This window comes from Camelus dromedarius, chromosome 5, assembly GCF_036321535.1.
Source record: "Camelus dromedarius isolate mCamDro1 chromosome 5, mCamDro1.pat, whole genome shotgun sequence".
Lineage (NCBI taxonomy): Eukaryota > Metazoa > Chordata > Mammalia > Artiodactyla > Camelidae > Camelus > Camelus dromedarius.
In genome coordinates this window covers 69,650,408-69,663,488 of record NC_087440.1, presented here as the reverse complement: position 1 = coordinate 69,663,488, position 13,081 = coordinate 69,650,408, and the positions used below count along the sequence as shown (strand labels likewise).

General features: G+C 52.4%; 1 protein-coding gene across 4 annotated transcripts in view; it reads left to right on the top strand.

Annotated features, from left to right (window-relative positions):
• LTBP2 (latent transforming growth factor beta binding protein 2) overlaps positions 1 to 13,081 on the top strand; it is a 100,891-nt gene that overhangs the window by 74,690 nt on the left and 13,120 nt on the right. For all 4 annotated transcript variants that reach the window (XM_031454043.2, XM_031454044.2, XM_031454042.2 and 1 more), the window contains 4 exons: positions 336 to 449; positions 2,614 to 2,742; positions 3,483 to 3,611; positions 7,595 to 7,714. In XM_031454043.2, the coding sequence (XP_031309903.1) occupies positions 336 to 449; positions 2,614 to 2,742; positions 3,483 to 3,611; positions 7,595 to 7,714 (492 nt within the window). The remainder of the gene's footprint in view (positions 1 to 335; positions 450 to 2,613; positions 2,743 to 3,482; positions 3,612 to 7,594; positions 7,715 to 13,081) is intronic.

Sequence of the window (13,081 nt, the reverse complement as noted above, 5' to 3'; positions counted from 1 at the left end):
CCATCTCTAAAACCTAGCGGCCTTGAACAAGTGGCCGTTTCTGCGAGCCTCTGTCTCCTCGCCTGTGAAGTGGAGGGTGAAGCTGGATGCACCCTGACACCCTTTAGGGCTCTCAGGTTCTTTGACTCTGTTGGGGGCTAGGTTAAGTTTCAGGACAGTAGGAGGCAGAAGGAGTGACCCGCCCTAGACTTCACCCCTGGTTCTCAGAGTCAGAACAGCAGGGAGGAGGGAAGGCCACTGTCTGCATCTCTGGAGGGAACGCTGTCCAGGGGTGGGAAGGCAGGCAGCCAAGGGCCACCACCTACCAGCTATCCCCTCCCCTCCCTCCTCTGCAGGAGATGCTGTAGGAAGACCAACACCGCCACTGCCTGGACAGGGGATCCTGGAGGCCCAGGAAGAAGAGCGAGTGACCACCCCCATGGATGTGCTGGTGACCCCGACCCCCTCAGGTACTTGCAGCCAGCCCTGCAGGGTGAGGCTGGCCAGAGCCAGCTCCAGGGCCTCTCCCGCCAGATGAACAGCATCCAGTGAACTTGCGCCGGGCTCAGCGCCCCTGGCCGCATCCCACAGAAAGCACATGGTGCCCCTAGTGAACAGAGGAGTCTGTCTGGAGCACTGGTCAAGCCAGGCAGGAGAAAGAGAAGGGATGTCTTAGGGGAGGGTCACTCAGAGGGGGCCCACTCAAGGCAGGGGAGCACGTGGGGCCTCCGGGAGCCTGGCTCCTTCAGGCTGTTGACCCTGAGTCAGCTGAGTGCCCTGGCAGTGGGCAGCCTCCTGCCCACAGGGAGGGCTGACTTTCGGGAAGGAAAATGGTTCTATTTCTCAAGGTTGTTTAGCTGCCCGGGAGCCTGCGTTCCCCCCCGCCTCTCTGGCAGCTGCCGTGGTGGGGGGGTGTGGTGTGGGGGAGATCCCTGGCAAATCCACCTTGCTCTGGAATGTGCCCTCCTCAAAGGCTCGTTGTCTGGGGACTTGGTTCAAGAGAAGCAGGGCCGGTGTTGCCGCAGCTGCTCCCTGCTCACGTGTGTGCTGGTGTGTGTGCACGTGTGTGCCTCACGAGTGCCCTCCTCAGGGCCTTGCTGTGCTTAACCTCATACACTGAGGTCACCTTGGGGTGAGGGGCATTTCCAGATTTCCTCCAGCAAAGGAGAGACCCTGCAGGCTAGTGGAACAGTCCGGAGAGTGTGGGGTGGGGGAGTTTGGTCTTCCCAGGCCTGAACCAGGGCCCCTCTTCTCGGGGCTCAGTGCACAGCTCCAGGGAGTGTCCAAGGCCCCTCTACTCTACAGGCAAGATGAGCTGGGTCAAGGGGCTCAGCTGGGGATTCTGAGTCTCTGACAAGGAAAATGGGCCTGAGGGTAAGGGTGGGGATGGGGGATTAGCAGGGGCCCAGGCCAGGCTTGGCAAAAGCTCTCAGCTATGTGGAGACAGAATCCCCCACAACCTCCAGCCTTTGGCCTGATCCCTTTTCCCCCTTGCCCTCCCCCAGTCTCACCCCTCTGGGAGGACATTTGGAACCTGGCTGGAGGTCCCCATGAGCCCCCAGGCTGACATAAACTTGGAGCCAGGCCAGGGACAGGGCAGCTTTACAAAAGGCCATCATTTGCATTCAGTTCAGTCCAATACAGCAGAAGCTGCGTGCACCCACACAGGCCGTGTCCCAACCCCACTGGGTCTCTAGGGTTTCCTCAGTGCTGTGGGGCAGGGCGGGGATCCTTGGGATGTGGGCTTCCAGCTAAGACCTAGGGCAAAAACATCATTCATTCATTCAGTCGTTTGTTCATTCAGTGTGTCCTAAGCACCAGATACTTTTCTAGTATTAAAGACGTAGTTCATAAGAGCTGTAGTCTCTCTATGCAGCCTCAGCCCTGAATCCTGGTGAGTCTCTAGACTGTTTCTGAATTCAGTATCTGTCTCTCATCTTTTACCCCCTTACCACCACCCAAGGCAGTCCTTGTTTAATTTATTTCTAGGTTTGTAGGGGCCTCCTGTTCCCTCACCACCCCCCGCCAGTCTATCTGCCACCTCGCTGCCTTTCTGAGCAGGTTGGCATGCAAGATGCATGGTCTTTCTGAGAGAGCTCTGATCACACCCCACCTCCCATGACCCCCTTGCTTACAGGCTTGTCTCAACATGGCATTCAAGGCCCTGCTCAGTTGGCTCCAGCCCACTTCTCCCCTTTTCCCCTGGCAGTTCTCCCAAGACCCTGTTCACCAGATCTGTCTGTCTAGGAAATATTGCCAGGGGGTGGAAGCACTCACTGTGGGTGAGAGCTGCCCCGTATTCAGGGTAAGTTCAGGCTAGAGGCCTCAGCAGGGGATGCCCTTTGCTGGGACCTGGGACACAGATCACTGGAACCCACAGGGTCTCAGTCAGAGGGATACACTGCTGCAAGCTCCAGTAGGGTAGGGCTCTGTGCCCCAGGAGGAGGTGCTGTGGGGTCTTATGCAAAGCCATGCTATACATGGATGTGAGAGGGTCCAGCTAAGCCTGGGGTGAGGCTTCTGTGGGTCCTCCAAGGCCCCTGTGCCCTGCCCCAACACTTCCCCCCACCCTACTCCACTGCCTTCGCCCATCCCCCACCTGCCATAACCTCAGCTTTGCTCTGTCTCCCACAGCCATTGACAGATGTGCCACTGGAGCCACCAACATCTGCGGCCCTGGAACCTGTGTGAACCTCCCTGATGGATACAGATGCATCTGCAGCCCCGGCTACCGGCTGCACCCCAGCCAGGCCTACTGCACAGGTATCCCCTCAGGCCAACTGGGCTCACTCAGTGGCTGGGGTGGGTGGGAGCAGGGCTAGGGAAGGAGTCAGGAGTCCAGGCAGAAGAAGGTCCAAGCAGTGCTGTGTGGTTAATGGGCTGAGGAGCACAGTTCCTCTGGACAAAGCTAACCTTAACCTTGGGGAGATCAGTCTCTGGGAGTACCATCTGATGAGTCTCCAGGACTCCAGGAGAGTAGGAAGCCATCCCAGGGCCCCCCCTGACTGGTACTTGAAGCCCTCATCTCTGAGATCAGCCCACCCTCAAACTGTCCACCTTGCTGCCTGCAGAGCAGATGAAGGCCTACCCTAGTTGTAAATGTCTCCACCATGGCCATCCCTGGGGGAGAGGTTTGGAGGTACAGTAAATAAATCACCCAGTGTGGGCCTGATCCACCCCCCAATATTTTTATACAAGGAAGACACATCCATTGGGACTTTAAGGAGAAAGGAAATGATCATGGGGCCACTGGGGAAGAGGGACATGGGGCAGGGAGGAGGTGTGAGACTACTGCCCCAGGCCTTTGGTTCCTGAATGAGCCCAACAGACTGACTTTGTGGCTCCCAGCCTTAGAGATTTTTCATCTCCCCAGCTTCCTCTGCTCCCTCATCCCCTCTTTGCCCCACAGCACCAATCCCTGTCCAGCCTTTAGCATGGCAGATTGCTGGCAGGTGCCAAAAGGAAGGCATCCCTGACTTCCCTCCCCACCTCCTTCTGCTCAGATGACAATGAGTGTCTGAGGGACCCCTGCAAGGGAAGAGGACGCTGTGTCAATCACGTGGGCTCCTACTCCTGTTTCTGCTACCCTGGGTACACGCTGGCCACCTCAGGGACCACGCAGGAATGCCAAGGTAAGCTGAGCTGCCCTTGCCCCCATGACAGGGGTACAGGACCCCACGGTAGCTCTAGGGTGGAAGAGGATCCAGGCATCCGCAGCACCCAGCTACAGTGCTGCAGTGTGGGGAGCGCGGGGGTTGTGGGAACTGAGACCAGGTTTCTGACCTGGACCTGGGAGGAAGCAGACCTTACGCTGGCGCTGAGATCGCTGAGACCAGATGGAAAGGTATGAATCTGAAAGGCAGCAACATTCACAAACACTCCAAGGAACTGTGCCTGGAGCCATAGTGTGAGGGAGTCCAGGGTCATGGCTAGACATGAAGATGGAAAGTCCCCAGATTCTGAGTCACAAGGAGCTTCTTTCCTATTAGCTAAGGAGTGCAACCCATGAGGACCCTGACTGGACTCTGGGCAGCCTGGGGAGCAGGTGTGCCTTTGTAAGAGGAGTGTGGGTCCCCAGCTGCTCAGAGACACCTGCAAGGCTTCAAGTGTCCCTGGGAAGCTCTGCATGGGGCCACTGGACAAAGGTGCTTCCAACAAAAACCCTTTAACACTCAGTGTTTTATACCAGATACAAAACACTCCACATACTTTTTTTTTGCGAATAAGTTTATAGAGAATAAGATGCAACACTTTCCAAGTAGTGCTGTAAGATTCATGACCCAGTTGGACTCCTTCACCTGCAGAATGGCACTGCCATTCTTGGGGTGACATGGCTCGTTCTGGCCTGAGCACTGTGTAAGTTCTGGGGATACTGCAATGAGTACGGTGTGAATGGTGGCACTCTGGGAGGAGGAACCAACTGGTTCTGTGTGGAACAACGTGGGAAGGTGTCCCGAAGGGGTGTCAGAATGGGGACAGAATAATAGCTACCACTGAATGAGCGCTTCTCCTATGCCAGCACCATCCTCAGCACTTTATTTTATGAAGCGCATCATCCCAACCCCATGCAGTAGAAATCCTTACCCCCATTTTATACGTTAGCAGACTGAGGCTTAGACAGGTGAATTAAAAAACCCAGGAACCTCACACCTAGAGCTGTGGCCGAGCTGGAAACAGAATCAGAGTCATCCCGGCCCCCAAGCATGATTTGCTTCCAACAACTCCCTCCCTCACACACGATGAAGGACTGGAGGGAGCAGAAAGTATTCCGGGGAAAGGGAACCATTTCTGCAGAGAGCAGAGCAATGAACAAGCCTGGCGTGCTCTGACGATGTTAAAAACGTGTAACCAGAGCACAGGGTATGTGGAGGAAGTGGCAGGAGCCCACGCCAGTTTGCAAAGTGTCTTGAGCGCCAGTCTGTAGTGCTTGGACGCCGTCCCTCAGACAGTGGCAGCCAGTAGAGGTTTGTAAGCAGAGGGTAGTGATGCGGTCAGCCGGCTTGCGGGGAGGTGACTCTGGCTGCAGTGCTGGGAATGGTCCGGAGTTAGCGAGGGCAGAGGCCAGGGGCCTGAGCTTCTCTGGGCTTCACAGCCTTGGCAAATATCGTTGGCCAGAGGCTCGGCTCCCTGCAGGCCCAGCCTGCGGTGCTGGCCTGGAATAAGCAGCGGCTGCTGCAGGGAAGGGTGTCACCAGGACCGGCCCAGACAAGGGGCTGTGCAGCCTGGGTGTCCTGATGTCTCTGCCAGCCTGACAGCTGGGGGAGGAGGCAGGTAGCTCCGGGTCAGCTGTCAGCTTCTCTCGGTGGGGCTTGGCTGCCGCGTGATGAGGCCTCATCTAGGATAAAATCCACTTTCTAAATTTTTTCCTCTAGTAAAACAGTATCTCCTTATTTTAAATATTTATTTTTATTTATAAATTATCTCATTAATTTATATAATGAATGAATATAAAGCATTACAAATTCTAGAATGGAAGTTAATATAAATACAATTGATTAATATACATTATTTGAATATTAAATATTTAAAATAACATTCACTTTACTAGTTAGTATGAACATCTCTTCATCTGTTAGCCATTGAGTTTCCTTATGTAGAAATTTCTTGTTCCTGCCTTTTACTTAGTTTTCCAATGGTTGTTGCTGGTTTTTCTTGTGGCTCTTTTGAAGATCCTTGTGTATTCTAGATACTTGCCTGGGTTTAGATATTATAACTCTTCCATCTTGTCCTCTGTCCATTGACTTTATCTACATGTCCTTCTTTTAACAGAAATCCTTAATTCTGATGGATCAAAACTCACCTATTTTTTATGCTTTTGGGGCTTTAAGTCACAAAGATATTTTCCTAGCCTCTTTAGTCACAAAGATAGTCTCCTATACCTTCTTTCACTAAAGTTACAGATTTGCCTTTCACATACTTTAATCCATCGGGAGTCCATCTTTGTATGGGTGTTAAATTCTTCTCATTTGATCCTTAGAACAAGTCCGTTTCCCCAGCCTCATCTATCAGGCAGTCATCCCTGCCCCACCATTTTGTGGGTCCTTTATCAGGTTCCCTTTTCTCTTCCATTGGGATTAGAGCTTCTTAAAGTGATGATCAGTTATTTCGGAATTGTCTGGCGAGTTATTGAAGTGCAAGCTTCTGGGCCCACCCACTGCTGCTGGGTCAGAACCTCTGGACGTGTGCTTGGGAGTGTACATTTTGTATCTTCTGCCAGCGACTCCACCATGCACTTAAGTGTTAGGAAGTATTGCTCAGATGAAAACACTGTCCTTAAACAAATGCAGTACTTTTAAGGATTCTGTGCTTGGCACTAGGGACACCAGGATAATAAGGCACATTCCCAGCAGTCAGGGAGGAAAGAACAGGTGAATGGTCAGTTACTATAAGGTCTGATTCCTAAGGGAACCCTGGGAAGCGCCACATGGGTTGGAGGGGAGAGGGCAACCTCACTGAGAGATGAAGAGAAAGCCAAGCTGGTGGTTGGGAAGCCACTCCAGGCAAGGGAACAGCAGGTACAAAAGCTCAGAAGCAGATTCTGTGTGCCTAAGGCTGGGAGGCATGTGGGAGGCAGGAACCAAAGTGAGAGAACCTGGCAGGGGCCAGATCGTGGAAGGTCTCACATGCCAGGCTGAGGAGCTGGGATGGTATGGGGTAGGTTTAATGCAAGAATAAAATAAAAATAGCTAACTCTTCTTCAGCATTTACTTTGTGCTAGGCAGGCACTGTGCTAAGCCCTTCACCTGGATTTTCTGATTTAATCTGCACAAATCCTCTGGAAAGTGTCTGAACCAGTGCTTGGGGTAGGGGGAAAAGGTGAGCCCTCCATTAATTTGACTGTGGGGAACAAGGAAGGGGGAGTAGCCAGAGTGACCTAGAGGTGACAAATTGAACCGGTCCTTGAGAGGGGAGTAGGGCTCTGCTGGCCATCAGACCAAGCAGAGGCATTTGTGTGAATGAAGGCTTGGAGGCTGGACCAGTGGGGATCAGCAAACACAGCACAGCTGGGGACAGGTGGCAGAGGCTTGCGAGGAAGGCTGAGCAGCAGGGAACCCTGGCAGGACGCCTTAGGCAGGGGAAGGGCATGACCACAGTTGGGCTTTTGAGCCATCACCGGGCGCCATTTTGCTTTGGGACAATGGGAAAAAAACCACATGGACAGATCCACAGCTGCCTAAGATGCTGTCTCTCACTGGCTGCTTAATCCCTAACCTTTAAGAAGGCCACTAAGAACTCTAAGAGCAGAGCTCTGGGGGTTGTATTGGTGTCAGGAGGGGGACTTTGTTGGCCTTCTTTGTTGCCATGTGCACTCCACCTGACCTTAGACAAGCCCTTGCATCAGGGTGAGGAGACAGCTGCGAGGGTCCCCAAGAGCCCCTAAATTAGCCACCCCCCCAACCAGGAGAAAAGAATTTAGGAGCTTGCAGGGTCCTGAGCGGGGTCAGTCTCAGACCTGGCATAGAAGCCCCCTGCCATTCATGTCTGCAGCAAGGACGCCTTGCCTGCCTGGGCCTCATCATGGACAGCCTTGGCCTTGGCTTCAGCCTCTGAAAGGATGCCCCAGGACGCCCCCACAGGGCTGGCTCCCACTTAGAACTTTTCTGTGTGTTTGCAGATGTAGACGAATGTGAGCAGCCAGGAGTGTGCAGTGATGGGCGGTGCACCAACACAGAGGGTTCCTACCACTGCGAGTGTAACCAGGGCTACGTCATGGTCCAGAAGGGACATTGCCAAGGTAAGGAATGGGATGCTGCCCCACCACCTCCTGATCCCTCCCCACTGTCCCTTGGTCCTTCCCCACACACTGCCCACCACCAGCTCCCCTTTCAGCTTATCCTCGACAGGGTCCCTGGATGCAGAGCCCACTCCCGTGCATGGAGAGACCTGTCTGGGGGTTTCAGAGCCCTTTTGTCCCTGCAGGGATATTTTGGCATCCTGCCAGCCCCTGCAGTGAGGGAGCACAGTAACTTTATATGCATGAGATCCTGGAAGCACCCCTCTGTGCACCCCTCTCACCCCGAGTCCCTCTGCTCTCCTCACACAGCAGAGGGAGAATTGGTCTATCCAGGAGGTAACTGGGGCCTCGGGCTTGGCCTGCTTGCTGAAGCTTGTTAGGCTGTGAGCTCCTCAGAGCGGGACCACATCCTTAGATGACCATGCATGGACACCTGACAAATGTCCATGTGTTGGACACCCCAACAAATGCTAGCTGAATAAATGAATGAGTGAAAAAAAAAAAAGGCAAAGCAAAGAAAAAAAGTTTTAAAAAATTTAATTAGAAGAAACAAACTAAAACAAAAAAAAAAGATAAATGAATGAGCGAGCACTCATCCCGGCCCCCTTTCCCGGGCCCTGCCACAAAGTGCTGTGACATTGCCAACTGACATCCTCAGACTGGCTTGAACTTGCCACCATCAGGCCAGCTCTTGGCAGCCCTGCCACTTCCACCTCCCTGCCAGGCCGGGATGTCAAATTTTTGCAAGAGGCCTGGGTCATGTGCTCCCAAGACTGGCTGAGACAGGAATAGGTGGGTAAATCAACATGCTCTCTGGAAAGAAGTCCTGCCCTAGATCCGAGGTTAGGCCCAGACTCCTCCCTGCCTCCCAGTTTCCCCTGGCCAGGACTTGCCTGAATTCAGACGGTCCCAGGGGTGAGGGATGAGCTTGTGTGTCTGGTGAAGGGAGAGCCCCCCTTCCCAACGCCTCTCCCATGTAAGTAGAGTCCTGGCAGATCTTGGCAAAGGGAAGAGGTTGCTAGGGGAGGACAGACAGCTCTCTGCCTGCCCCCACAGCCTGTCACCGTCCCCACTCGATGCTTCCCCCTCTAAACTCAGGTCTACATGTGATCAAATCCAGAACCCACTCCCTCTGTCCTCATTAGCATGCTGGAGGCAGACAGCCTAGAAATTTCCAGGAGAAAGGAGAGTGAAGGGAGTTAGCATTTGATGGGTGCCTGCCACGTGCTAGGGGCTGGGCTAGGAACTTGGTAGATTGTCTCATTTAAGCATCAAACATGATTAATCTGGCATGAGACTTTATTAAGAAGTAAAGCAAAACTAAAGGAAATGAACTAAGAAAATACCGAAGCATGTAAAAGATCAGATTTATTCTAGCCAGTCCATGCTAAGGGCACAGGCTGCGGTGGAGACAGGCCTGGGTTTGGCTCTTGTTTCAATGTCTGAAAATGGAAACCATAATGCCCATGGCAGAGGCTCTTGTGAGGACGAAATAACGCACTGCGTACAAAGTGCAGACCCTCAGAGAGTAAGTTCACCGTGAGACCCTCTCTCACTTCCAGACTCCCCTCACGCCCTGGTCCATGCCTCCGGATTGTCACCTTCCCTTCCAGGGGAAAGGTTCCAGACACACACCTCAGCTGGGAGGTCAGGCTGAGTTCCTGGCTCCAGGCAGGCACTCTGAGTCTGTTGAAAGAAAGACTGATGTAGCCTGCACACTTCTCCAGGTTTCCATCCGTAACCACAGACTCGGCCCATCACCCCGGGAGCCCAGTCAATTTCCTCTCCCTCTTTCTTCTTCCTCCAACTAAGAAACCACTCTCTCCACTTAAACTCAAAGTCTCTGGTGAGAGGCCCGAGTGGTCTGGACAGCAGCCCATCCAAAGTCTCGATGGCATTTCCGTCGTACCGGGACTCTGGGTTCCCACGGAAAGGGGTTAGCTTCCCCTGCAAATTGCCAGGGCTCTGCTGTCTCCCACCCACATCCAAGGTCACCTGGATTTCTGGCCCCTGACTGAGCACCCCCCATGTGCTCTCACAAAGAACAGAGGCCACACCCTTACATTTCCTCGTGCGGAAACTGCAGCGCTGCTTAGAGAAGCTCCAGGATCCTCCCAGGGCACAGACAGCAGGCTGACACGCTGGGCCCTGGGATGACTGTTTCCCAGGGCCTCACGCCAAGAGGATGTGAAGGTTTAGTTAGTCACACAGTCTCACTCTTTGTCAGCAAACATTTATTGTGTGCCAGCTGTGCCCCAGCCGTGGGCTAGGAATATAGTGTTAAAAAAGATAGCTCCTGCCCCTGATGACCAGGATAAGACCTACCAAAACATACCATAACCTTAGATTGAAACTCGAACCCTAGACTAGGCAGAAAAATCTAGCTTCAATCCAGGCACTAAGAGCTTGGTGGACCAGCCTCAGGATATCTGGTGACATCAGTGCCTGTGCCTTTAACACAAAATCCACTTCATTCAGAATCTTTTTTAAAAATTTTTATTGAAGTATAGTTGATTTACAATGTTGCGTTAGTTTCTGGTGTATAGCATAGCGATTCAGATGTATATAGATATAGATATATAGATATATAGATAGAGAGAGATTCTTTTTAATTATAGATTATTACAAGCTATGGACTATAGTTCCCTGTGCTACACAGTAGGGCCTTGTATTTTATCTATTCTGTATATAGTAGTGTGTATCTGCTAATCCCAAATGCCTAATTTATCCCTTCCTGTCCCTTTCCCCTCTGGAAACCATTAGTTTGTTTTCTATGTCTGTGAGTCTGTTTCTGTTTTGTAAATAAGTTCATATGTGCCAATTATTTTTAAATTTCATATATAAGTGATATCTTATGATATTTGTCTCCCTCTGGCTTCCCTCACTTCATATGATAATCCCTAGGTCCATCCATGTTGTTGTAAATGGCATTATTTCATTCTTTTTTATGGCTGAGTAGTATTCCATTATGTATAAACCACAACTTCTTTATCCAGTCATCTGTTGATGGACATTTAGGTTGCTTCCATGTCTTGGCTATTGTAAATAGTGCTGCTATGAATATTGTGTCCAGAATCTTTATCTGGATCCTTTAATTGACTTGGCTCAGTGGCTCTGTTATAGCCACCCCCATTTAGAAGAGGACTGTCCTGACTCAGGGGGAGACTAGGGGCTGCTGTAATCCTCTGCCCTCCCTCTCCCAGCTGCTGACAGACTTCCTACCCATGATTATCGCTGGCTGGGGCTCTGGTCTGAAGAAGGAAGCAAGCAGTGTTGTGCCAGGATAGACCAGGTTATGCTGTGTTAACAAGCAACTCCAATCTTGGTGACTTAGAACACAGCAAACTTGATATCAGACCAAGGCCACGTGTCCATCATGGGTCATCTAGGGGTCCTGCCCAACATTTCCTCACCCTAGAACCAGGCTACAGGAATAAACAGCACCTTGAGTGTGGCCAGTGTCAATGGAAGAAAGAAAGGTCACTCCACAGGGTTCCACACAAATAAATGTTTGGGTCCATAAATTACACTCGTCATATCCACTCATAGCCATTGGCCAGCACTAGTTCCCTGGCTCCACCCAACTACAAGGAACAGGAAGCACAAGCCTGTCACGGCCCAGAAAGGGAGAGCTGGAATATTTGGTGAACAGCATTAGTCCCACAGGTCTTCTAACGCCCAACATGAAACACTTTGGGCACCATCTCCACAGATGTGCCCAGAACATTTGGGAAAGGACAGAACTCAGGGCCCTTTGCTCCTGGTGGGGCTAATCTCCTTCCTATACTGCCTGATCCTTGCAGGAGAGGCCCGAAGACTTCCTTTTTTCCTCAGTGTGGCCTTAGAGGAAGATCCTTGCCTTGTTCCCTTTCTCCTCATCCCTGAGTCTTACATCCCTGAAGCAGGGACTGAGTATCATTCCCACTGGCTTTGCCCATCCCCCTGGTATCTCAGCCAAGACCAGCAGGCTGTGGTGCTGGCCAAAGATGGTGGTCCTAGAGCCTTCATTCACTCCACCTCTTTCTCATTCCCTCTGTCTTTCCAGAAACCCTTAGGATAGTTTACCCTGGCATCACCACAGCCCAACTAGGGGCTCTTGGCTGCCCTCTTTCCAGAGATGAGCCTTATCTCAGTGTCCCCAAGATGACCCAGGAGTTCTGGGCACCTCCTTGCACACACCATCTGAATAACCACCTGCCCTGGATATGTCTTGCTCTTCTGGACTCTCAGAGTGAATTTTTGGCCTTGAGAGGCACCCAGTTCCCTGGGACAGAGGGCTTTGATGTGACCGGTCTTCTGCGGACCAAACCACCTCAGAGGAGGTTCATTTTTACCCTCCACTTCCGGGCCCATGTCCTGTTCTATAACGACAGCTACTGGCCTGGGTCCGTTTGCAGAAAGCCTGCATTCTGACCCTTGACCCTGCCTCCTGCATTTCCACCAAGGGTGCTGAGTAGGGCTTCCTCCTGGGCAGGAGAGCCTCTGAATCTGCATGAACTGGTGGACTTCCTGCAGGAGGATGACAGTTATCCATGTAGGGAGGGTAAATTCTCCTGTTCTCTCTGGAGCTTGGTCAATCTGTCTGTCAGGAATAGTGACTGGGAGCCTCGACACTGGGCCAGAGGAGCTTAATGTCTCCCTGCAGCCCTGACCCAGAGTTCAGTCCCTGTGTTATTACCTCCCTAATTCAGCCCAGGTCACCTGGGTGCCTTGGATGATGGACCCCCCCCCCCCATTACACCAGGTCACATCAGGAAGAACCTTGTGTGCAGTTCCTGGGAGCAAGCTCTCCCTTCTCCTCCTTATTGTCACTCTCCCAGCACTGGCTGCTCCCCTCCCTCCGTGGGTCACCTCTTCCTCTGCTTGTCCAGTTGATGCTCAGACTCATCCTTTCTGGCTGACTTTCCTGGATCTCACCAGAGTGGGTGCTGCAGCCCTGTGTGGTTCTCGGCTGGAAGAAGAGTCTCCTCTCCAGCAGAGAAGCCTTGCCAGCCTCCACTGTTCACTCTGCAGCATCCTCAGGGCTGTTCTTGGCCACGTCCAAGATTGGGGGGTCATCCTCAGTGCTCATTTCCTGGTTCAGGGAAGCCCATTTTGCCTTCATTAACCAGCTGTGATCTATTCTGGGGCCCTGGGGCCCGCTGTGCCAAGCACATCCAATCCAGTCCTCATCACCACTTATAAAGGAACAAGAGAGATACAAAGGCCCTGCGCAAGGCTCAGGAAGTTGAGCCTCTCACCACCCCCACCCCCACCCCCAGCTAGTGGAAAGCACAGCCTCCTGCACCAGGGAGTCACCCTTTCTAAATTTCTTCCATCTCTCTTATGTCCAGGACAGTGGGTGGGAGGTGGAGTTGGGAACACAGG